The following is a 23,327-nucleotide window of genomic DNA, read 5'->3' as shown; positions in this document are numbered from 1 at the left end:
ATGAGGGGTCTTCATTTGTTTTGTGAGTACCCAGATGGCCAGCCACAATCACAAGTGACATGCTAGCTGTGCTACCACAAGTGAATCTGCAGGAGCCCCGATTCACATATCTGCCTGCAGACTGTGGAAGTGGGTGTGTCTGTGCATATGGTTGGATATGCCTGTGTCAGAGTCTGCGTTGGGTAGCCCTGAGTTGTGGACAGTGTGTCAGTGTATGGACTGTGAGCACACATCTCTGTGAATGTGTAGTTTTCAATTCAGCAAATTATTGGGAGCTTTCTGTTCTGCAAGAGCAAGATTGTGGTGTGTCAGCCTGAGTGTACAGTCTTACCTGTGTCTGCATTGTGTGTCCCCTCTGTGTCTTTGGGAATGCGTTCTTGGCACGTGTCCTGCCTTAACAAGGCGTTTTCTCGCTGTGTGTCTGTGCGGCAGTGCCTGAGTCCTGTTTGCAGCTGCCTGCTTGCTTTCCAGCTTCACTTGTGCCCGCAGTCAGGCACTGCACGTGCGCCAGCCTCCATGCGCACGTCCCTGAGTGACCTGTGCGCGATGTGCAGGGACCTCTGGGTCGTGTGCACTTTGTACGCTCGTGTCTGACTCTCTGCACTAACGAACGCACCTCCACATGTCTGAGAGCACGTCCTTTTCCATATGTGCACGTTCCGTGTGCACGCCGCCCGTGTGTATATGCGTGTATAGGGCGCTGCGCGCGCGCTCCGACCCGCTGGCGTCCAGGGACCCGCACAGGGCTCCACGCGTCCCGTGAGGGTGACCCCTCCCCCGTGCGCCCCGCAGCAGGCCGCGGCGATTGGCCGCCTGCTCCCTCCCAGCCCTCACCCCTCCCTCCCCCCCCCCCCCCGCCACCCGCGCGCCCGCGGTCCCCGCTGTCCCCCGCGGTTCCGGCGAGGCCGCGCCGCGCTGCGCTCCGCTCCCATTGGCTGCGCGCGCCTTTGTGTGGCGGCAGCTGCGGCCCCAGCGCCTTTGAATGTCGAGAGGGGCCGGGAAGGGAGCCTTTCCATGGGCCATCTGTCTCCCCGCCAGCCGCCGCCCCACCGCCGCCCGCGCCCCGCGCTCCGCCTCCCGCCCCGGCGGCTCCCGCAGCCCCGCCGCCGCCCGCGCCCGCGCCCCGGAGCCGCGCCACAAAGGGCCCGCGCGCAGCCGCCGCCGCCGCCGCCGCGCGAGGAGCCAGGATGGTCCTGGTCCACGTCGGCTATCTCGTGCTTCCAGTGTTTGGCTCTGTGCGAAACAGAGGTATCGCTTTTTCCTTTCGGGGTCTGCTTCCGAGCGTGGATCGCCGCAGGCACCGGGGCGGGGGCGGGCGCCGCGGGCGGCCGGGGGCTCAGGGCACACCCGCGAGGACACAGGGCGAGCGGTGGCCGCTCCCCACACCCTTTTGGGGAGACCCCCGAGTGTCGGGGTGGCCGCCCTCGTGGGAGCTTTTGTAGTGAAGTTAGGGTTTGGCGAATTTGGGTCCCTCCCTCCCTAGCCCCATTTTTTATTCTTTGCGGCGGACGTGGTTCCCCCAAATCACAGCCCCTTCCCCTAATACCTAACCCTGTATGATCGAAAGAAGGAGATATATGACTGTGTGTGTGTGTGTGTGTGTGTGTGTGTGTGTGTGTGTGTGTGTGGAGAGAGAGAGAGAGAAGAGAAAGCATGCTTGGTTTTCTGTAATTTGCATTTTTTGAAGTCTATGTGTATTTTCTGTTGTGTGTGTTTTATATTTTTTCATTTTTTTGGTTATTAATACCGATGGCTTGTGAGCTGGGATCTGGGTATCTGCCCCATCCCATGCCCCAGCCCCCACCCTCCGGTGGGCACTTGCACGATTTCCCGTCCCATCCTTTTCTCTCCTTTAACCCATTTTATGTTATTATCCTTGTGCTGTGCCCCTGCTCACATCCCCCTCTCCCCACTTCCCAGTTGTCTTTGTATGACAGTTGCATTTACGGGTTCAAAATGCTTGTGTGTGTGTGCGTGTGTATGTGTGCATGCATGTGTGTGTGCGCGCCTCAGAGATCAGACGTGCGCTGCCGTGCACCCCTGGGTCCTGCCGGAGTGGGGTGTCTGGCCCTTGGGTGCTGCGCTGTGTGTGAGGGTGAGGTGGGAAGCTGCCCCGTGCCAGGCCTTTGCCCCAGGCAGCGGTTGACCAAGCAGCAGGCCAGCGCGGGCTTTGTTTTTAACTGTGATATACGGGGTGTGTTTGCACGGTCCCCTTTTCCCACATCCCCTTTTCCTTACATTCTGCTACAGCAATAGCTTGATTTCCCCCTCTTCTTCCCCCACCCCACATTTCTTCCATTTTCTTTTAATCAAATATTCCCACCTCCCAAAGCAAATCCAAGATGCATTTCATTTTTTTTTTCTTTTTGTATTCTGCCTCTGGACTCACATTTCTCTTCTTGGAAATGTTTCTTCTCTCCCACTCCACGTCTGCTTAAATCCCTGCTGGCTAAGGCCCTCCTCTCCCACCCCCTCCCTCACACACAGAATGATGTCTTCCCTCTGCCGACCTGGCTCCTTCACGGAGCCAGAGTGGGGGGCGGGGTCGCAGGGCCAGCGCTTCAGTGCGCCCCAGGGGCCGGATTGGGCCAGGCAAGGAAAGCCCGGCCCTCCTTCTTAGAGCCCAGCTGTCCCCAGCCCCGCGCCTGTCCCCAGAACCCAAAAGGCAAGGTTGGCCCCCTTAGGCCTGTTTGAACCGCAGTTTTTTGTGTGATGATAGAATGATGACATTCTGCATTTATCAAATCTTTTTTTTTTCTTCATTGTGTAGCTCAGTGAATGGTCAACTCGCTGCTGTGCGCGCTGTGACCCTTCTGCCTCGCATTTAGCTGTATTGTGACACCCTCTTAACCATTTCCTGTCTCCATCTGAGGAAGGCATTGCTATTTAAGCTGCAGTATCCCCTATCTCAGGCCAGTCTAGGTGGGGGGTGAAGGGGTTTGTGAGGAAGAAGGGGGGGTGCTGCATGAGACTCTTGGAAATGCCAGCCCCCACCCCCAAAGCACAATTATCTCTTATTACTTGGCATTTCCTCTTAAAACGGGTGTGGAACATTACACTAGGCAGAAATTCAAAAATGATTAAGAAGGATGTTGAGCCTGAAAGTATAATTATCCTGATTAAATCATTATCATCCTCATTAATACCACCAATCTCTAAATACCATTGCAGGATGCGGTTTCATGTTTTGAAATTCAAATTGTTCAGCTGCCTTTAAATTTTATTTTTAATACCACTCCCCCCCATAAAAAAATCCCAACAAAACAAATTCTGCCCATCAGTCAAAGTTTACTTTCATGGCAAACACGCCCACAGGAAATTTAAGGGCTGAGGGGTGAGTTGGGCTGTGAGTAAAATTTAGCACAATGTGCTAAGAAATCATGACCTTCCGATAGAGGATACTAATGCTTAACTCAACAAGGTCCTAAACCACAATCTTCTTGTAAAACTATTAGATAGTCTGCCAGCTTAAATCTGTTCCTTTTAGTATCCATTGTAGTAGTGTAGGATGTAGGCCATTTCAGAATAGATGCAGAGAAATAACCATTTTTGTATCTTCATCCTGTTTAGCCGAATACATTGCACTGTAAATCCCTGTTAAGTGGATTCCTTTTGCCTTGGCATAGAGGCTGCAGCACCCCATTTTCCAGTTGTCCGGGTGGCCATTGGCTGGCTTCCAGGCAGCACCCAGACGTAACTGAGGATTGCATTTAGTTGGAGGCAAAATTATTTAATATCTATCTGTTAAAAAGAAAAATCTTTGATGAAATGGCAGTTGCTGCTTTCAAGCCTCTGAAAATTTGGTGTACCAAGGTCTCTGGCTTGAGGGGCCGTGGCCATAGGGTCTTAATTATTTAATTGTACAATGTCAAGAGCATCTTTGGACATCTGCCCTGGCCCTCAGAACTGCCCCTTTAACAGCCGGCTCCCTTCTGCTGCTTGGCCAGCCAGACCTGCTCAAAAACTGAAACAAAACAGCAGCAATCATGAAAGAATAAGGCCCCTACTTCGAGGGCCCTTCCAAAATAAAGTCCCAAGTAGCCTCCCCAGACTGCCATTTGGCAATCTGAAAAGAAAGAGGAAAAAAAAAAAAAAAGAAAGAAAGAAAAAAAAAATCTCAGCAAAATGGTTTTCCATTAAACAGGGGTAGCGTGTTCTGCTGTGCTGAATTACTTCCTGTTCTTATTTTGTGGGTAATTTTTTCTGTATCAAATATCCTTTTGGTTGTGTATCTTTTTCACCTTTTCTTGTACTAAAACTAAAGCATGATCTGTATTTTTTTACATCCCCCAGTTGACACTGTACAGCGCTCGGTTAGAGATGTTACCCCGCTGAACCGTACTGTGGTACTGTGGTCGTGCAGCCCGGGCCATCTGCTCATTGTACGCTGCTTTTGTTCTGTTGCCCTTCCGAAGCATGGTGGGCCCAGCCTTTTTTTTTGTATCGTGTGCATGACGACATTGTTACACACAGAATCCACTAATACTAATATACAATCTCTCAATAAAGAACTAGTTTTCCTATATTAACCTAGTGTGCTTTTTCTCTTGCTGTTTTCCCATTTATTGTCGTATCCCGCTGTTTAGATTTCCCCCTTGCTTTTCTATCCCCACCCCTCACCCACCACCCCCACCTCCCATTGTAAGATTTGAGTGAATGCCTTTTCTTTTTACTTTCCTTTTTTTTTTCTTTTTTTTCCTCGTGGTACAGATACGGTGACTTTAGTCTCATCTAGTCCATATCTTTTAACAATAGAAGTCTGGGGCGATGGGAGAGGTCAGTTGTTCTGTCACCCTGAAACAGCTCAACTGCTAGAGAGGGCCCCTATCTTTGGCCACCTGTATATTCAATAGCCTCCACATTTCATGTTAGTTTCCAAGTTACACAGGCACTGAGTGTCTGTCGCTGGTGAGGGAAGGGGAGAGGACACCAAGGTTGAGAAAAGGGATACTGTTCTTAACTAGCAATCTTGTAGCATTTCAGATTCGCCTGAAAAACCCATTTTGAGTTGTGTTTTAACTTTTCTGTTTCCTGTCTCATTGATTTACTGTCCTTATAAATCATGCTGGGGGTGACATGTGACATGTAGTGGAAGTCATGATTTGGAATTTTAAAGGACCCTCTTCTATGTGCATATTTAAATTCTCAGGACCTACAGTGTAAATTGGACATTGAGATCCTGGATAAGGAAGATATTTCAAACAGAAAGCGAGACTACCCCACCCCATCCCGGGCCGGCAGCCCAATCTGGTTCCGTAGGAATAAGCAGGTCTCTGCCCTCTGCAGGCTGCGAGCTGGTTAAAGCTGATTATAGCCCGCTTGCCTGACAGCTGCTTCGTCTGTGACCCTAGGGCCTCTCTTAGGAGAAAGCAAGCCAGATCTCCGCCATTGTCTAAGTGTGTGTGTGTGTTGGAGTGGGGGTGGGGGAGGTCAGGAGGGAAGTCAGGACCTACCTTCAAATTGAATTCGAAGAAGAACCCTTAAAATATGTCTTTTCCCTTTAATTGCATTGGAGGAGCCAGTGGAGAGGTAATTTTTTCCTCCAGAGTGGAACCCGATTCCAAGCATTTGTCAATTTACACCTATTCCATTTCAGCCTAGAACAAGCCTTGCTAAATGAAGCATCATAGACATGCAAGGAAATCAGTTGATTAAAGAAATTCATGGTTCCTTCAAAAGGTCATCATTTTGAAGCTGTCTCTGTGTTGGCGGATGTGCCTGGTCCTCATTCCTCTGGGCTCTCTCCCTGGCCTGCCCCTTGTCTTTCCCCTGCCAGCAGGCACACCCTGCCTGACCACCCTGCCTGACCACTGGGCTTCCTCACCCTGTGTATTCAGGCAACAACTCCCCTCTGAATCATGGTGCCCTCTCGGCTCTGGCCCTTTGTTCTCCTGCTCTTCCCAGCCCAGTGGGAAAGCTGAGCTGATTTACCGTGACACATGGACACACATGGATGTTCCGGGCAGAGGCAGGTGCTGTAGTGTGTGGGAGAGGGGATACGTAGGTCTACAGTCTATTGTGGATTTTTTTCCCCCCTCTTCTTAAAAAAAATTTTTTTTTGTTTACACAAGACTTTTGATTTTATTCCTTGTTGGAGAAATCAAAATAAACCACCTCCAATTCAACCTCTGCAACAAAACGACTCTCCTAAATCAGGTGACCAATTTCATTTTTGTCCTAAAGATGACATCATTAGCCAACTCTTAAGATTTTATTTCTCAAAATTAGTGTTGTGTTTGACAGTGCCGTTTGAGGATAGTTTAGTAGCCTAGTAATAATATAGGGAGCTTTGGGGTTAGTGGGTAATTATGTTTTAACAATTTATCAAGTACACACTATATTTCACCCAGGTTGTCAGAACTAAACACTTAATTATATTAAAGACTGGATGGTTCAAGAACTGCAAAGCTGTTGTATATTAGGTATATTCTCTCAACCTTCTGACACATATCTGCTTTAATAGCTTTTGACTCTAGGATCTTGGAAAAGCCACCTGTTAGGTGGACTCTCTGCCTCCTACTCTGTAATACGATGGAGCACAGCTTTTGTTTACAGTTCTTCTTTCTGAACTTGAGGACTTCTCTCTTGACTAGCATCAGATAAAGCCTACTTAATTAGTGAGTTTCCTTAGATAACAGTTTCTCACAAACCAGCAAATACTTTTGAGGTTAGGGAAAAAGGTCATGAGAGAGCTGGAACCCTCATATGCAGACAGAGCCCAAGCCATCTCTCTTGCAGTTTTCTCATTTCCTGCCCCACCCTTTGCCTGTGTCCTCCTCATCTTTAAATAAGCATCCTGCAGTGTCACATTGGAAAACTTGGTGGTTTCCTAGGCAAGCGAAGCTACAGCTCTGGGCTGGATTCACGTTCATGGTGGGGCCCTTTCCTGGGGGGAAGGCCATGAGACAACATGCCCTTCACTGATCTGGACATGACTTTGCTTCTGTCAATTCTACCCACCATGGGTGCACAGATGGGTGGAACACTCTTGCCTTAGTTCCTCTATGAATCTAAAGAGCTTTTTAAAATTCTTGGCTTAATATAGTATGAATGCAAGTTAGTATTTATTAGTATCTGGTGTGGTTTAGCCACAGCTGAGCGAATATATTTCTAAGAGAATTGGGGGAGGGGTACGCTTACCTTGAAAGGACTCAGATTTTTCAGGATAATTTTTAAAAAATCTTTTAAAAATGGCATGGACAGCATGCCTTTATTCAATTTATTTTTTAATGTGGTGCTGAGGACCAAACCCAGTGCCTCACACATGCTAGGCAAGTACTGTGTCACTGAGCTACAACCCCAGCCCAGATTTTTCAGGATAATTTAAGAGTGAAAAACAAAGCGGACCCTACAGTTGCACCCCTCGCAATGCCTGAACCTCATGTGCCCAGTCATTCATTCATTCACTCACTGGTTTGTTCATTAGTTAATGAGTGTTCATTAGATACCTGCTTGGGGCTACACACTGTGCTAAGGGGGATGCAGAAGAAAGAGGAACCTTCAGGGGTTTGTGCTGAGGCTGAGAGAAGACTGTAGGAAACCAGATGCTGTCTAAGATGTCTGAGCTGAAGCACCCAAGTGAATGGCAAGACATCCTGGCCAGCGAGGCAGCGGGGAGCAGCCCAGGGTTTGAGTCCGAGGCCTATCCTGACTGGAGGGGTGAAGGTAGACCATAGCTCTGAGCATCATCTGAACAATGACCATCAGGGAACCCTCCTGATAGGGTGCATTCAAATCGCGTGGCACAAGCAGGAGCAAGGACTAGCAGCTGGCTGCCTCTCCCCTCTCCAACTGTACTGGCTTGAGGACCAAATAAAGTGAGAGACGCCCTCAGAGTGGGGTAGGACAGTCAAATGGTTAGCACATGGGGGTGGAGAAAGAGGGGAGAGCACTAGGTGGGAGTGGGGAACAAATGAGTTTTGGGCCAAGGCCAGTGGCTCTGCTGCTTTGTTAAGAATGGAACATAGGAACATGCACGTGTAAGGAGGGAGAGGGGAGTGTGGGTGGGTTTGTGGGTGGAGGGGCAGCAGGGTCATTGTCCTGCTCTGAATGGCTCTCCCTAGGAGCCACACAGCAGGAGGTCTGCAGAATGTGGGGAAAAGGCTGCAAGAGATTTGAAAGCCTTTGGAAGTAGGGCTTGCTCCTGTGGCCACTGGGAGCTCTCTGGGGTCAGAGTGTTTAGATAGCTTATTCTGTTGATGACAGAAGGATGAGACTAAGGGGCTAAGGCCAGGGAGGAGGACATGGCAGGCTTCTAGGGATGATGAGGACCCAAACCCTAGGCCTGGGGAATGGGAAGAGGCTCAGCATTAAAGATCTTACCACAAGGAAGGAGCAAGAAGGACTGAGGCCATGCCGGGGGCAGCTGAGGGGCAGAATGTCTTTGGCGTGCCTGGGAGAATGTATGGCCGGCCATGAGGACAAGCCAGGAAGATGGGAGGAGCAGCCAGCTTTGGGGACAAATGAGTCCAGCGTGTGGATAAATGTAGAATTTGGCAGAGCGAAGGGCGTAGAGTCTGGGAGGAGAGACTTCTAGTACTTTTAAACGCAGAGCTCCAACTGGGTTAGGAAATGAACTTCAACAGTAAAAATTCTTCATATTTGCACGACAGTCCCTCAAAACATTATCTCCAAGCCCGACATCCCTGTACTGAGTGATTCACAGGGCTCTTTAACCCTAGGAGCAGCCTCTCCTACAAAGTTAGCCCCTCAGCAGCTGTACCACTCTGCCGTGGTATCTCATTTTGAACAAGTTTTACTGAATTTCCTTCTTCCCAAGAAGCAGGACAGGCAAGTGCCAGGATTCTTGCCTCCATGGATTGGCAAAAAGGTCACTCCCCCTCATGGAGAAGGAGAGCATGCCTCTCCCATGGCAGAGTGGGAGACCAAGGCAGGGGTGTGGTAAATGGGACAAGGGGAGGGTGAAGGAGGGGCAGGGCTCTGGCCTCAGGATTGGTCCTTGTCTGCAGTAAGGGATTTCCCCCAGGCAAAGGATTCAAGGCTCTTCCTCTTCCATTGTCTCACTTCCTCCTGGACGTAGCTAGTGACAAGGTAATTGGGGTGGAGAGGGGAAAACTGAGGCCGAGAGAGTGGGGGGAGGCCCTTGCCCTCAGCTAGTAACTGGCTGAGTCATGTGACTGAGAACTCAGCCTCGGCTTCCCGCTTTGCCCTCCACAGCTTGCAGGCTGCCAGGACCCATCAAGAGTAGACAAGCCCCAGGGAGCCATGCTGGTGTCCGCTACTGCTTGTGACACCAGGAGAGGCCTCTTCCCATCTCATGGCCTGTCAAGCTACAGGGAGTTTAAGTCCCTTGCACCGAGCTTAGAGATAGACAGGGGCTGGCCTATGTGCGTGCCTGGAAGACCAGAGAACATCTTGGGTAGGAAAGATGCAAGGGGCTGGGACCTGGGGTGGTGAGTTCTTTAGCCTCAGGTGCCACCTCAGAGGAAGCCTGGCCAGCTCACTGGGGGCCCCTGAGGGTGGTGCAGTCTGTGCTCTGATTTCCATTGAAATAATAGGTATCTGCTTCCCAGTTTTGCCTCAGCTGTGTCTTGAGCATATTTTGCATCTTTTTGTAGATACTTTTGATGCTTTCTCAAATTAGATCTCTTACATCATGGAGGTAGTATAATTCCATTTTGGAAAGTTGAGAAAGGAAACCAAAGGGGAAATGTCTCTTAGGAGCCCAGCCCCTGTGATCACATGAGTGAAATGCTTTCCACTGTTTTGCTCATACATTTGTGTGTGTTTTTGTAGATCTATAAACATGGCGAATATACAACTTGGCAGTCTCTCATTTTTAATTTAACGTTACATCACAAACATCACTTTTAGCCACTGCATAGTATTCCACTTGAATGGTGGCTTGATTGTCATGGCTGGTGACTTCTGATGCGCTCAGATTGCCACAGGTCACAGGGACTGTCTGTGCTAGTCCACCCCTGCATGCCTTCAACTGTACTAAGCCATGTGGGAAGGAGGGCTAGTGGACTGGCCCAACAGGCCCCAAGCCCCTCTGCTCACTAACAAGTTCCATGGGTGTGCAAGATAGAAGGGCCTGGGAAAGGATTAAGATTGGGATAAACTCTTTCTGTGGCCTGGATTCTGGCCATTGTTCTGCCACAAACACCCATTGTGATCTCTCACTCTTCCAGGGATTAAACCCAGGGGTGCTTAACCACTGAGCCATATCCTCAGCTTTTTAAAAAATATTTTATTTAATAAATATTTTTCTCCCTGGGTTGCTGAGGGCCTCATTAAATTGCTGAGGCTGGCTTCGAACTTGAGGTCCTCCTACCTCAGCCTCCTGAGCCACTGGGATTACAGGCCTGTGCCACTGCGCCTGGCTCCCATGGTGATCTTGAGCAAGTCCTTTCCTCCCATTAGCTCTCAGTTACCTGTCAACAGGCTGAGTCCACGGTTGGTGCCTTACGGGCCTTGTCACATGAAGTAATGCATATGCAACAGACAGAGAAACCAGCCAAAGGGAAGAGTAATGATGGTGACTAGCATCGTGCACAATGGAAATAGTCCTGGCTTGGAGTCCTGCTCTGTCAATAATCACCCGTGTGATGTTGGCCAAGTCTGACTGCTCGGCCCCTTCACTTTCTATCTGCCAAGGGAGATAATTGACCTAATTGCCCCTTCCTGCTCGGAGAAACTGTGACTTCCTCCCGATGACAATAACTTGTGCTTTCCTTGCTTTTTCTCCCTCCCATTGGGACAGCAGCCACACACTCCTCAGCACTCAGTGGCACGTGCCCTTTCCCTGGCCCGGTCACACAGCACCCTAGGTGTGAAGGGAGCAGTCATGGCCTCTGCTTCACTGGTGGCCCATCCAGGACTGTGACTGCACCAGAATGGGGTGCTGGGTACACCCCAGGGCTCCCCAGCCTGAGTTAGGGTTGGAATTGCTTCTGCTGTGCCTCTTGTTGGCCTAGTCCAGGAAGCTGCCTTCCTTCAAACTTGCCCTGAGGTGCGCTGCCTTGGGGCAGGGGTGCCCTCCAGGAAGTCCCCCAGCCAACAAGGGATGGTGACATTACCCGTATCATGGTTTGGCTGCAACAGCACCAAGGCGCCAAGGCGCCAAGTCGCATCCCCAGCTTTGCATGTGGGCCTCCCAGGCCTAGAAGCGGAAGTGATGGGGCTGAGTCAGCGCCCGCCTGCTGTGGGATTGGGTGCGGAGCTCTGGAGGCAGGAGGAAACCAGAACGGAGCCAGCACCTGTCTCAAGGAAGGCAGGAAGCTCCAACAGCAGCTGCTCCCCTTGGGGCTGAGGGGGTGGGGAAGGGGTGGCTTGCTCCTTGTCCCTCTAGTCAGCTTAGCTCTGGCTCTCCTCCCCCAGCTGCCAGGACTCCCAAGCCACCCGCTTCTGGAGAGCTAAGGGCCTACCCCTCTCCCTGACCTCAGGGCAATTACTTCTGCTACCAAATCCTATGGGAGCTGATGGGCTCATGTCCCCACTCCCACCCTGGGCTGCAGACACTGGACTACCTGAAACCAAAGGATACCTTTGCACCAGGCCTCAGCCTCCGTGACAGGGCTTGTTTCTGGGAGGGCAGGTGGAAGGGTCACTGGGCTTGTCCCTCCACCCAGGAGGCATGGACCTGCTGACTAGAGCTGAGATTCTGATGTGGGGGAGGTGAGGGATTGTGGGGAAGGTGAGGGGTGGCTGGTCCCATGGAGCTGGCCACCTCCTCAAGGTTCTCCACACCATCAGTCACCAGTTACCACAGTGCCAGGTGTCCCCAACTCCTGATGAGAGAGGGAGACCACAGAGTAGCTGGGAAGAGCCCTGGGTTCACCAGAGCCCACATCTTGGACACCAGGGTGAGTAGGCCATGGTGCTGGCCTCACCTTTGGTGGGTAAAGGTGGAAGGAGGGCCGTCAGGAAGGAAGCTGGGCCAGACTTCCTTTGGCCAAGGTGATGGGGTGTCCCCAGCACCAGAATGGGGTGTTGGGTACACAGAGCAGGTACCTGCCACAGAGCCCCAGGAGATGGACAGCAAGAGGTGCTGAGTGGCAAGACTGGGCCCGCCTACACCAAGACCCAGGCCTTGGAGCGAGGAGGCGGGGCTGTGGGAAAGCCGAGTTCACCTGGGCAAGCTTGGTCTGCCTGGGCTGGTGAGGTGGGAACGAGATCCAGAAGGTGAAAGTGGAGCGCAGCCACTGACCTGGGATGGCAGTTCACCCCGAGGGTCCCTGACAAGTCCAGGTTCCCCCAGGAGAGAGATGGAGTGGAGAAGGAGCAGGGCCAGAAGGTGGGAGAGGTGGCTGGAGCCTTGTCCTGTGGTCACTCCCTACCCCTCAGCAGGGGCACTCATCCATCCCACATGGTTCCCAAGTCTGTGCTGGCACCTGTGAGGTCCTGCTTGGGAGTAGGAGTCTGCCATCTTGTAGTATCCATACTGCAGGGGGGACCAGGTCTGTGTTCAGCATATAGCAGAACCTTGAGCGAGGGCAAAAATGGGCCGCAGGATAAACTTGGTGCAGCTTCTCGGTTTTACCTCTCAATTTGGGGAAAAGGTGATTTTTCTTTTTTTTTTTTTTGGCTCTGGAATGGAGCCCAGGGGCACTTTACCACTTAGCTACCCCCTCAGTCCATTTTGGTTTTTATTTGCAGTCAAAGTCTCACTAGGTTGCTGAGACTGACCTTGATCTTATGCTCTTCCTGCCTCAACCTCCCAAGTGTCTGAGATTACAGGTGTGTACCACTGTGCCCAGCGAAAACTTTGATTTTTATATTAAACTAAATTAGGAAGTTATGCCTCCAGGTGCAAATTTTACATGAACTGTTGAGTGAAGATGTAGAATTTTGGTGACATGTTCAGTGTGAGGGATATACACAGGGGTCGGCCCAAGGTCTCCTCTCCCCAGCACTGGAAACCCAAGCTGTCCAGTGGCTGGAGCAAGAGTCCCCTACCACTGGAACTGGGTCTTTTGACTCAGAGGGCCAGGGTGCTCCTCAGGTCTCCATTCAAGGCCATTTGGAAGCCACATGAGCCCCAGCAGCTCTAGCTGAGGCTGCTTTGTGGCATACATGCCAAGGTGAGGCTTGAAGACAATGTGGGTGTAAGGTGAGCAGAGGAGCCGGGAAATTGGAACATGGAGACGAATCTATGAACAGGTGGTGAGGGAGGCTCCTAAGGGGTCACCCAGCCAGGGCTGCTCCTGGTACACTAAAGATTATTTCTTTTATTGTGAAAACATACATATAACATAAAATTTGCATTTTAACTTGTTTTTGGTTTTTTTTTGGTGGTGCTGGGGATGGAACCCAGGGCCTTGCGCAGGCTAGGCAAGCACTGAGCTGCATCCCCAGCCCCATTTTAAGCATGTTAAACCATTTAAGAGTGTAAAATTCAGTGGCCTTCAATACACTCACACACATTGTTGTGCAACCATAACCACTTTCTATTTCCAAAACCTTCTTTAATCACTCCAAACAAATAAGGGCTCCTTTAGTTTTTCCTGTTCCCAGGCAGGACAGAGCTGTACTTGTTGGGTCTCCTGGAGGAAGGACCAGGATGGTCAGGGACAGGGTATTAAGTGGTAGCAATAGATGCGGAGATTTTGCCATTGGGCAATCTGGCTTTACCACTTACAAGCTCGGTGACTTTGGACCTCTCTAAACCTTCTGGAGAGATAGAGATAATTGATATGAACACCAGTGTCACGGGGAAGTGAGGATAAAAGTAAGTGCTGATGGATGTAAAATATGAGGCATATAGAATCCTGGAAAGTACTTAGCAAGAGATGCTCATTGCCACTTATGCACCCCACTCCCCCTCTGCAAACACACAGACCTGCCTCTTCAGGCCAGGAACAGTCTAAGGGGATTTAGGAGAGTGCAAAGGGGACTAGGCAGACGGGAAGGGACTGGGCATGTAATTGCCTAAGCAGTTACTGAGAATCCACTTTGGGCTGTGGGCAACAGGTACTGGCAGCACCAGGCCACAGCCTAGATGGGAGACCCTTGAGCATCCCCAAAGTTGGTGGGGGAATGAATAGACCATAGACCAGGCCACACAGAGGGCCAAATCGATGTTGGTGCTGGTTAGAAAGTGTGGTCCAGCCAGTTGGTAGCATCTTGGCCCATGAGATGGGGAGAGGTCAGTGAAGCTGGCAGACATCTTGGGGAGGGAGTCCCTGGAGGAAGCAGGACCGGAGCTGTCCCTGAGGAGGAAGAGCAGCAGCTTTGCTGCAGGTCAGATCAGCCCTGCCCCTTTCTGGCAAAGATCCAGATCCCACCCAAGAGGTGAATGTCAGAGTCCGTGGCTGTCACCCCCGTCTGAGTTTTCTTTTTCTTTTCTGAAGCATTGGGCCTTCTCATTTCATTCTCATCCCACCCATTCCAGCCCCCTTCCTCCCTGCTGTCCCCCTGGCTTGGCCATTTCTGCTGTCATTCTCTGCCTCCTCTCCTGCCCCTCTGCCTCAGCCCTCCCATGGGTCACTGCGCCGTCCCCTGGAAGAGAGCCTTATGGAGGGGGGAGGCTGCCCAAGGAGCGGGGGTTTCGTGGCCTCCTGAAGCAAACAGCCCTCCTAGGGCATTGATTCTGTTCCCTGAGAACGGGTGCTCATGCTCACCTGCCAGGCTGATCGAGGATTAAGTGACACTGGAACGTAACACACCCACCATGATCCCTGGCCTGGCACAAAGCAGGGCCGCTCTGGCTATGTGTGGCTGCCTGCTGGAGGTAACCATCTGCAGACTCCCCCTGCCTGTTCCTAGTAGGTACCTTGACTGTGGTAAGGGGAAACAATGGGGGTGGGAGGGAAGAACTCTGAGCCTCAGTGTTCTCGTCTGTAAAATGGAAGCAATCATAGTAACTGCCCAGCATGGTTATAAGGCGGCTCAGATTTGATCATGGGTCTGCTCAGCTCATCCAACAGATGTGATTTGAGCACAGGTGTCTGCATTGGCCCTGGGGACAGGAAGATAACAACACAAGAACAGCAGCAGATGCTCACATAGCGCTCACTCTGTGCCAGGCACTCCCCCAGTCACCTTACCTGTCCTAAAGAAACCGAGTCTGCTGGGAAGCAGATGCATAAGCGAGCGGTCTCAGGTACGATCCTGCTGTCTGTGTTGGGTGCTCTCAGCCTGGCGTCTGACACCCTGTGGGAGGCCAGGCCCAATGTCCGCAGTTCCTGATGCCTGAGTGGGTCTTAAAGGATGTGCAGGGCTGAGCAGAAGAGGCGGGTGAAGGTGCCACCACAGGGGTGAAAGGCCAGAAAGAGAGTGCTGCAGAGAAGCCACAGGGTCGTGTCCTCCGCTGAGCTGGCTGGGGCTTTGTCAGCACTGCTGGTAGTGAGCGGCTGCTGTCAGGACTGAAGGGCGCACAGCCTACTCAGAGCCCTGGCTGGAGCTTGAACTTGAGCACAGGGCTTAGGCGAGACCTGGGTGCCAGCCTTCAAGTGCTAAAAACCAGGCAGGAGTCCTCAAAGTCCCATGAAACACGAGGGGGCAGCGCCCTCCACAGTAAGAGGGTCATCATGCTCTGCCGTGGAGGGTGGGGGTCGCCAGGGTGGAGTGGAGGGGCAGAGCTGTGGTGTCTGGGAGACCTTCTGGAAGACACAGGGTGGAGCTGACCTTGAAGCAGGGACTTGGAACAGCGTTTCTCGCACTGTCCAACCAAACACAGAGGCCCTTCTGCTAAAATTGATTCTGCAAAAGAGTCACGTGTTTCAAAGAGTTGGAAACGCCACACCCTACGCCCTACACTCCTGGCTTGGTGAGTGTCGTCGCCTATCAGCACGTTGGAAGCCCTGTTCTGACCTGCAGGAAGGAGAGCCCTGGGCTTTACTTCAGTAGCATTTCCCAAAATGATCTGACCACAGAACTCCGGGTATGTGTGCATGCATGACTTCTAGAAACATCCTTTGAACTTGGTGCTTGGAGCACAGTTTGGGAGATGCTGGTCTGGGAACTGGGTCACCTAACTCAAGACTACCCTAAAGTTGCTTCCTTACACTGAGGGGGGAGGGACACTGAGGGAAAGGCCACAAAAGATGACTCGGTGCTTGGTGACTGCCTGTCTCAAGGTCCCCTCACTCTAGTCTTCCTTCCAAGGGTGTCATCCTTCTTATTGTCTTAGTCCATTTGGATTGCTGCAATAAAGTGCCAGAGGCTGGATGATTTATAAACCACAGAAATTGATTTTTCACCGTTCTAGAGGCTGGAAAGTCCAGCATCAAGGCACCAGGGGTTGTGCCTGGTGAGGACCCACTTCCTGGAGGGTAGTCTTTTTGCTGTAAGACCACAAGGCAGAAGAAGAGAGAGTCTCTTGTCAGGGCACCAGTCCTGTTCCTGAGGTGCCACACACACTATTGTAACTTGCACACACACGTCCACACGTCCATCCCACGGCTCCTGCATTCGGTTCCTTTTCTACTTTTCTCTGATGTTTCCCCTAAGCCCCTGTGAAGTCACTACCCTGCCATTACTGAATTTACACAATAAACATACCAGCAAGGAGGCGGAGGCCATCAACCAGGATGGTACCATAAGATCGGAGTGTGCCTGTGTGCCCAGGCCAGCAGCTGTAGGGTCCACACACCAACTAGCCACTGCCCTCAGGGCTCTGCAATCTCCATGGGTGCTTGTGCATCAGGAGGGACAGTGGCCTGTGTGGGGTATAACAGAAGGGTATGATCGAGTGGCTGTGATCTCCACTATGGTGGGTGAAGCAGACATTTGCCTTTTGCGAGGCCACATTTGCCTTTTGTGAGGGCTCCCGAGGGGTGAGTCTTGAGCTGGGGCAGAGGGTGAGTGCAGAGTCTGCGGGGAGTGAGAGGGGATCACCAAGATGTGGAAGCCGCATGATGGCAACAAAAGAAGTGATTGTGCCTGGTGGTCCCCCCCCAACCCCAAGGTCCCCAGCAGCAGATTTGGGGACAGTTTAGGCAGAGGAGGAAGTGGCAGGTCCAGGAAGTGTCCAGCAGCCCTACTCTACTGACATTTCCTCTTGCTGCCCCAATGGTGGCCCTGGCCCCTGGCAGCAGTCCTCATAGCCGGGAGACCCCTCAACTAGTGCTCACTTCTGTCACACAGGTAGCCGGGGTCTGAAAGAGTCCATATGAAATTAATGTGGCTGCTCTGTTTTATAAAGTGTCTAAACAGCTGGCGGGCTGGGCGTGCTAGTCTTATTTACGGCCGCTGTTATTTCTCCCACATCGAGATTAATTTGACGATAGTTGTTTATAAGCTCTTCTATCATCAGATGGGCCCATTACCTGGGAGGAGAGAAGGCTGGGTTTAATTTGTGAATGGCGCTCTGGGTGCCTCTGCCTCCGAGTGCCTGCGTTAGTCTCAGCCATAAATCCTGGTAGAGGCCAGCGCTGAGAGCTGGCAGCGACCCAGGCAGACAGGACCTGGTGCTCATTTGTGGGTCTGGGTGCCCTGCAGAGTCATCTATGCCAGGAGAGACCCTGGGAGGTCACCTGGCCAGGGAGCTTCATCCTCTTGAGTTCATATTAAGTGATAATCATCTAGAAGCTTCTTAAAATACAGCTTCCCCCAGTCCTACAGGGTCACCATCTCCAGGGATGGGGCTTGGGATTCCCCAAGTCTGGAGTTTTGTCAGTGGTGTCCTGCCCAACACACTCCCGCCTCCATGAGGCTTGGCCTGAGCAGGGTTAGGGGAGGGGTGGGCTGCGAGACAGGCAGGGAAGGTCCCTTTCAAGTCCCCCTGCTTCAAGTCCCCCTGCTCCAAGCCAAGCCTTCCCTTCCCTGGAAGTCTGAGTAGAAGGGGTGAGAGGAACAGATAAGGAGGTTAGGTCCTTAAGCAAAGTGATGAGGTTTGCACCTACAGAGCCACTCACTGTTGTCACCACTCCATTGGCTGCCAGTCCCTTCCTGCCCAGTAGCAGAGAAGCATTGTTCATGGATGCCATGCTGGGGACTTTGGAGACATTATCATTTTGTCCTCTGGTGTTGATCTTTGGGTTGTCTTTTAAAAACCCAGTAGAAAGATAACTGAGTTGTTGCAAGAGGTGACTCTCAGTGACAGAGCCTGGAAACTGAGGCTGGCTTATATCCAAGCTCATGCCTCTACCGTGATCTGAGGCAATTGTTCCTTGCTGGGGACAGGGGTGGACCATGAATTGATGCATATGGACACAGTAGTGCATGGAGCAGGAGTAGTTATTTCCCCGAGGCATCTAAAGTGAATAGCTGTCAGACCATAATGGAATTTTTTCCCTTTGTGGCCTGGCCAGCCTTGTCAGCTGCAGCTCACTGGGGAAAATATTTGCAGCCCATGGATGGTGACCTTGCCCCCTGTGCTACTTTCCTACTTTATCTAAGCCTGTGTCGCAGGAAGGCAGCTCTAGATCCTCTGCCTCCTGGGTCTTGGCCTTCTCTTCCCATCATCACTTTTTTTTCTTTCTTCTTTTTTTTTTGTGTGTGGTGCTGGGGTCTAACCGGGGTCTTGAGCATGCTGGGCAAGCACTTTGCCATTGAGCTACATCCTTAGTTTGTCTCTCAAAGCCTTTGCAGGGCTTGCTAGAGACATCTGAGAACCCTCTGGGCTAACTGTCCTTGGTCTCCTCTCCTCTTTGGTTCCCCTCTAGGAAGCTACCCTGGAAAAACTGGTGGGAAGGAAATTAGTTTGGGCTCCATCAGACCCCTTTCCTTGCCTAGAAGCTACTCTTACATTCATGTAATCTCATTTGCATAGGATGTTCTAGACCTGCATCACCCTGTGGCTGAGCTTAATTCATATGGACCAGAATTGGATCTGGTCACATCTGTTTAGTGATACATCAGTCTGGAGGAGGCTTATTGGGTGGGAGCTAAGTCTGCCTCTGGTGACAGGCCCCAAATAAGAGGGATTAGAGGGATATCTGCTCAGAAGAGCCCAGAGTCAGTGTGTCTTGGGCAGGTGTGGCACCCAAGCCTCTTTGGGGCTCAGGTGCTTCCTGTCTTGTTGTTCTACCTTCCTTAGGGTGTGTGGAACAATTCTTCATACTTTCTAAGCATCAGGATGGAGCAAGACCAGAAAGGACAGGAAGGGTACAACACCATGCTGCCCATCCATTGACTGGAACCAGGTCACATGACTATACTTAGCTGCAAAGGAGCATGGGAAGTGTAGTTTATTCTGGAAGGCCATATGCCCAGCTAAATTTGGGATTTCTATTACCATCCAACCAATGTTGGATGCCAACTAGTCATCTCTGCCTGAGTTTATTCTTAGGACCACACGTCAGGCCTTACATTGATCCTGGTTAAGGATTGTCCTGTGATCACTTTCTTATTTAGTGGCAGCATAGACAGGCCCCCACGTCCTCTGTTGCTTCACCTAAATAGATAAAGCAGAGCTCCGTGGCAGGAAGTGATAAGCCATCCTCCAAGTTGGAGTCACACCACTGACCTGTGTGGATTGGATGTGCTCACGTGCTTCACTGCAAACCCTCCTCATCCTTGTGACTGGCTTGTGCTTCCTCCTTGTCCACGAGATATACGTAGGAAACATAAGTGAAATGAGAGGATGCACTGTGTGTGCTGGGCAGTAGGTCCTAAATGAAGGCTGCACATCCTTGGGCAAGCTATTCAACTTCTTTGTGCCTCAGTTTACTCATCTAAGAAATGGGAATGTGCCTCCCCGCTTGGGTTGTTGGGTAGATCCAGTGAGACTCTACAAGACCTTGGACTGGGTCAGGCGGCAGGGTGAGAGTCAGAGTCTGCAGCTCCCTGAGAGAGCTGTTGTGAAAAGGAAATGGGGTTCTTGTCACTTTTAGCATAGATACCTGGTTAGTCACTAGCACTCAATGGATGCTAGCATGCCCCGCTGCCTTGGATCAGAGATGTTATCTAAAAATCTCTTAACTGCACCCATCTCTGCATATGGAAGCACAGGGGAGTTGGAGCAGAGTGATGGGGGGTGGGTAGGAGACAAAGCTGCTGACAGGATTCCGGCTTCTTAGGCAGGACTCTATCCACTAGCCCATGCTCCTGCCTCAGTGCTCACTCTGCTGAGGGAAATATGACTGCCACCCAGAAGAAATAACCAGACACAGGCAGCCCATGGAGAGCTCTAGGCTCTGGGGCCGAGGGCTGGTATAGCAGGGGCCCCAGGTGATTCTATCTTCCTGTCCACCAAGACCCAGTTCTCAGCGTTAGTAGCCTAGAAGGGACCCCAGTGATATTAGGCCATCCCTCAGCCCCTCATTTTATAGGGAGGGAAAGGGACTTGGCCAGGATCACTTAGCAGAGGTGAAGACTCAGGTCCCCACTTTCTGTCTCCACTCACTCCCCTGGGTCAGGAGAGCAGGAGCCACAGGGTCACTCTGCTCCCTGACTCTTCTCCTCTTCCTTCTGCCTGCAATTATGGATTATTCTGTTTCTTCCAATGCTTTATTGTCATTGAATATAAAAAAAGGCCCAGTGGGGCATGTACATTAGCAGAGGCATGAGGAGTGGAGGGAGAAAACCTCTTGGGGGAGGCATCCTTGGTGGAGTAGGAGCTTTGCAGGGCATGGGTTGGGCTCAGATACCATCTCTGCGGCTCCCTGGTGCATGCTGAAGGCAGTGTAAGCAAAGTCAGACGACTCTGGGGGTTAGAGGGGAGATTAACTCACTCACATCTGTAAACCATGAGGGACCATTCAGACATTCGGACTGCACAGAAGAGGTTCCTCATGCACAGAACACAGGATGGGAAGACCCTTGACCGGGTCTGTAAGTGCCTATACCCAACAGTGCCATTGACAAGATGTGGTACTCTTCTCTCCCAGAGACCCACCTGCACAATCCTTTACCGGAGACTTGGGAATTGGCTGGAGTATCTGCAGGGTCCCTAACTGATACGTTTCAAAAGCTATCCCACTCTTCTCAGCTGTAGCACCGGTAGGACTCCAAGATATACACTCACCCACATTCCACATCTTGGAAATTGGAATGTGCCTTATAAACAACAGTGTGTCCCAGTTTAATTGCCTCCTAAAAATCTTTTAGTGGTTCATAAAGTGATCACCACGCAATTGATGGCCTTGCAGTGTTGACGCCACTTGGCATTCCTTTTTTTTTTATGGGCTCTATACACAAAGCTTTTGGGGCCACAGATAAATCTATGAGATCCTTAAATGCAAACATCAGCGCCAAGTTTGTGATTTATGAGATTGAAGTTTCTTTCTCACCCTAGACATTCTTCATGGTCTTGTTTTTGTCATTTTAAATATGACCCAAGGATTCAGGGGGATGTACACTTGGGAGAGGGTCAGAAGTCATGGCACTGGGAGGCTGGTGTCCTGGGTCCCTCCTGTGAGGACCAGCCTCATTCTTCTTTCTCAGGACCTTGGGCTCCTCATTGACTCAAGGATGACACTCCTCTTTCTGCTTCACTCTTTAGCCCCTGATGAGGCTCACAGGAGTTACTTGTTGTTTTAACAAGGCTTGGAAGGGACACATTTAATGCCCCAGAGTTAAAATTCTAGAAAAACATTAACTTCCTCAAACTTTCTTCTCCCCCAACTCCAACTCCCTTCCTGTATTCCTCTAAGGACTGAGAATCTCCTGGGCACGTGGGTGATCTTCAGCAAAGACACTTTCATTCCTCCTTGTTCTCCTCCAGCAGCCATGGTCTCAGGGCCTCTGCCACCTGCTGTGTTCAGTGCCTGCCGGGTCTCCTGGCAGGACTCTGGGTCTCTGGTTCTGCGGTTCTATCTTTCCACCTCTCAATATGCTCAGCTGCTTCCTCAAGACTTTTTTCTAAACCCAGCTTTGCACAGATGGTCCCAAACCTCACATGACCATGCTATGCTCTTCAATGTGGTCCCATCATACTGGTATATGGCCACCATGGTTGATGATGTTCATGTTGATGATAACGATGAAGCAGAAGGGCTTTGAGTGAGGTGGAGGCATGGCCAGCTGATGGGGCTGTAGGGCCAGGCACCAGTTTGATCCTTGGCAAGTTGCCCTTGGCCCTTGGCCCTCAGGCAGGGTGAACTAGGCTTGGTGCAGGCCCCTGGTCCAAATCCCGCCCCACTTATTCTCTCTTTTATTTAGCACTTTAATATTTATTAAGGCCCTCATCTGTGCAAGGAACTATGCAGAAACTGGAAAAGAAATTGCTCTATTGTCTACTCATTCATTCATTCACTCATTCCGCAACTGTTGATCGAGTGGCCAGTCCATCCAATTCCAGGCCTGTTCTAGGTGCTGGGGATACTACAGTGAATGATGCCTTGACTTTATGAGCTTTATGAGCTTATATCGGGGAAGGTGGGCAGCAAACAAGTAGTCAGGTCATAGGTAGCAAGTCCGAGATGATACACACTATGGTGCAAAATGGTGCAGGGGAATGAGCCTCGGGATGCTGGTGGGGCAAGATGTGAGGGAGGTGCTTGTTGTATGTCTGATACTCAGGAAATGCCTTGTGCTTAGCCTGGAGATTCCCAGAGCCCCGAGGTCTCAGGCAGTGAGAGAGGGAGCCCAGCAGACACTAGGAGGTGAGGCTTGCCTCCCTTGTCGTGAGCGAGGTGAGGTGTGGATAACTCCTGCCTACTGACTTCAGAGTACAGTACACTCAGCCCTCTGTATCCATGAGTTCCTCATCCAGGGATTCAACCAATCTCAGAGGAGACGCTTCGGGGTGGGGGGAAATTGCATCTGTATTGAACATGTACAGACTCCATTCTTATCATTATTCCCTAAACAATGCAGTATAATAACTATTTACACAGCATTTACTTTGTTAGGAATTGTGTTAGTCATCTTTGTGTCATTGTGACTAAAATACCTGACAAGAACAGCTTAGAGGAGGGAAAGTTTATTTTGGTTCATGGTTTCAGTCCATGGTGGGCTGACTCCATGGCTCTGGTGAGGCAGAGCTTCAAGGTAGGAAGCTGCTCCATCATGGCCGCCAGGAAGCAGAGAGAGGGAGGACCCGGCAGGCAAGATGAGCCCTTCCAGGGCACACGCCCAGTGACCCACCTCCTCCAGCCAGGCCCTACCTGCCTGCAGTTAGCACCCAGTCAGTCCTTTCAAACTGGGGCGGACTGATCAGGTTACAGCTCTCAAAATCCTATCATTTCACCTCGGAACATTTCTGCACAAACACGGGAGCTTTGGGAGAACACCTCATATCCAAACATAGCAGGTATTTTAAGTCATCTATAGATGATTTAAAGTACATGGGAGGCTGTGTATAGGTTACAGGTGAATAACTGCACCATTTTATATAAGGGACTAGAGGCTCCTCAGATTTGGAATCTCTGGGGGATCCTGGAACCAATCCCCTGAGGATAACCAGGGGAGACTGTGCTCACTTTAAATGTGCAGAGGGGACCTAGACCTCCATACTCCATCCCAAGGCTCCATGA

At 51.0% G+C, this 23,327-nt stretch overlaps 1 protein-coding gene across 1 annotated transcript in view; it reads left to right on the top strand.

Annotated features, from left to right (window-relative positions):
* Nucleotides 1-1,091: 1,091 nt before the first annotated feature.
* Nucleotides 1,092-23,327, top strand: part of Ark2c (arkadia (RNF111) C-terminal like ring finger ubiquitin ligase 2C) — a 108,377-nt gene continuing 86,141 nt past the window's right edge. Inside the window, exon 1 of the mRNA XM_021726553.3 lies at nt 1,092-1,248. Within this exon, the coding sequence (XP_021582228.2) occupies nt 1,188-1,248 (61 nt within the window). The 5' untranslated portion in view covers nt 1,092-1,187. The remainder of the gene's footprint in view (nt 1,249-23,327) is intronic.

This window comes from Ictidomys tridecemlineatus, chromosome 13, assembly GCF_052094955.1.
Source record: "Ictidomys tridecemlineatus isolate mIctTri1 chromosome 13, mIctTri1.hap1, whole genome shotgun sequence".
NCBI lineage: Eukaryota > Metazoa > Chordata > Mammalia > Rodentia > Sciuridae > Ictidomys > Ictidomys tridecemlineatus.
The sequence above is the reverse complement of the archived record's forward strand: the minus strand, read 5'-3'. Positions and strand labels throughout refer to the sequence as shown.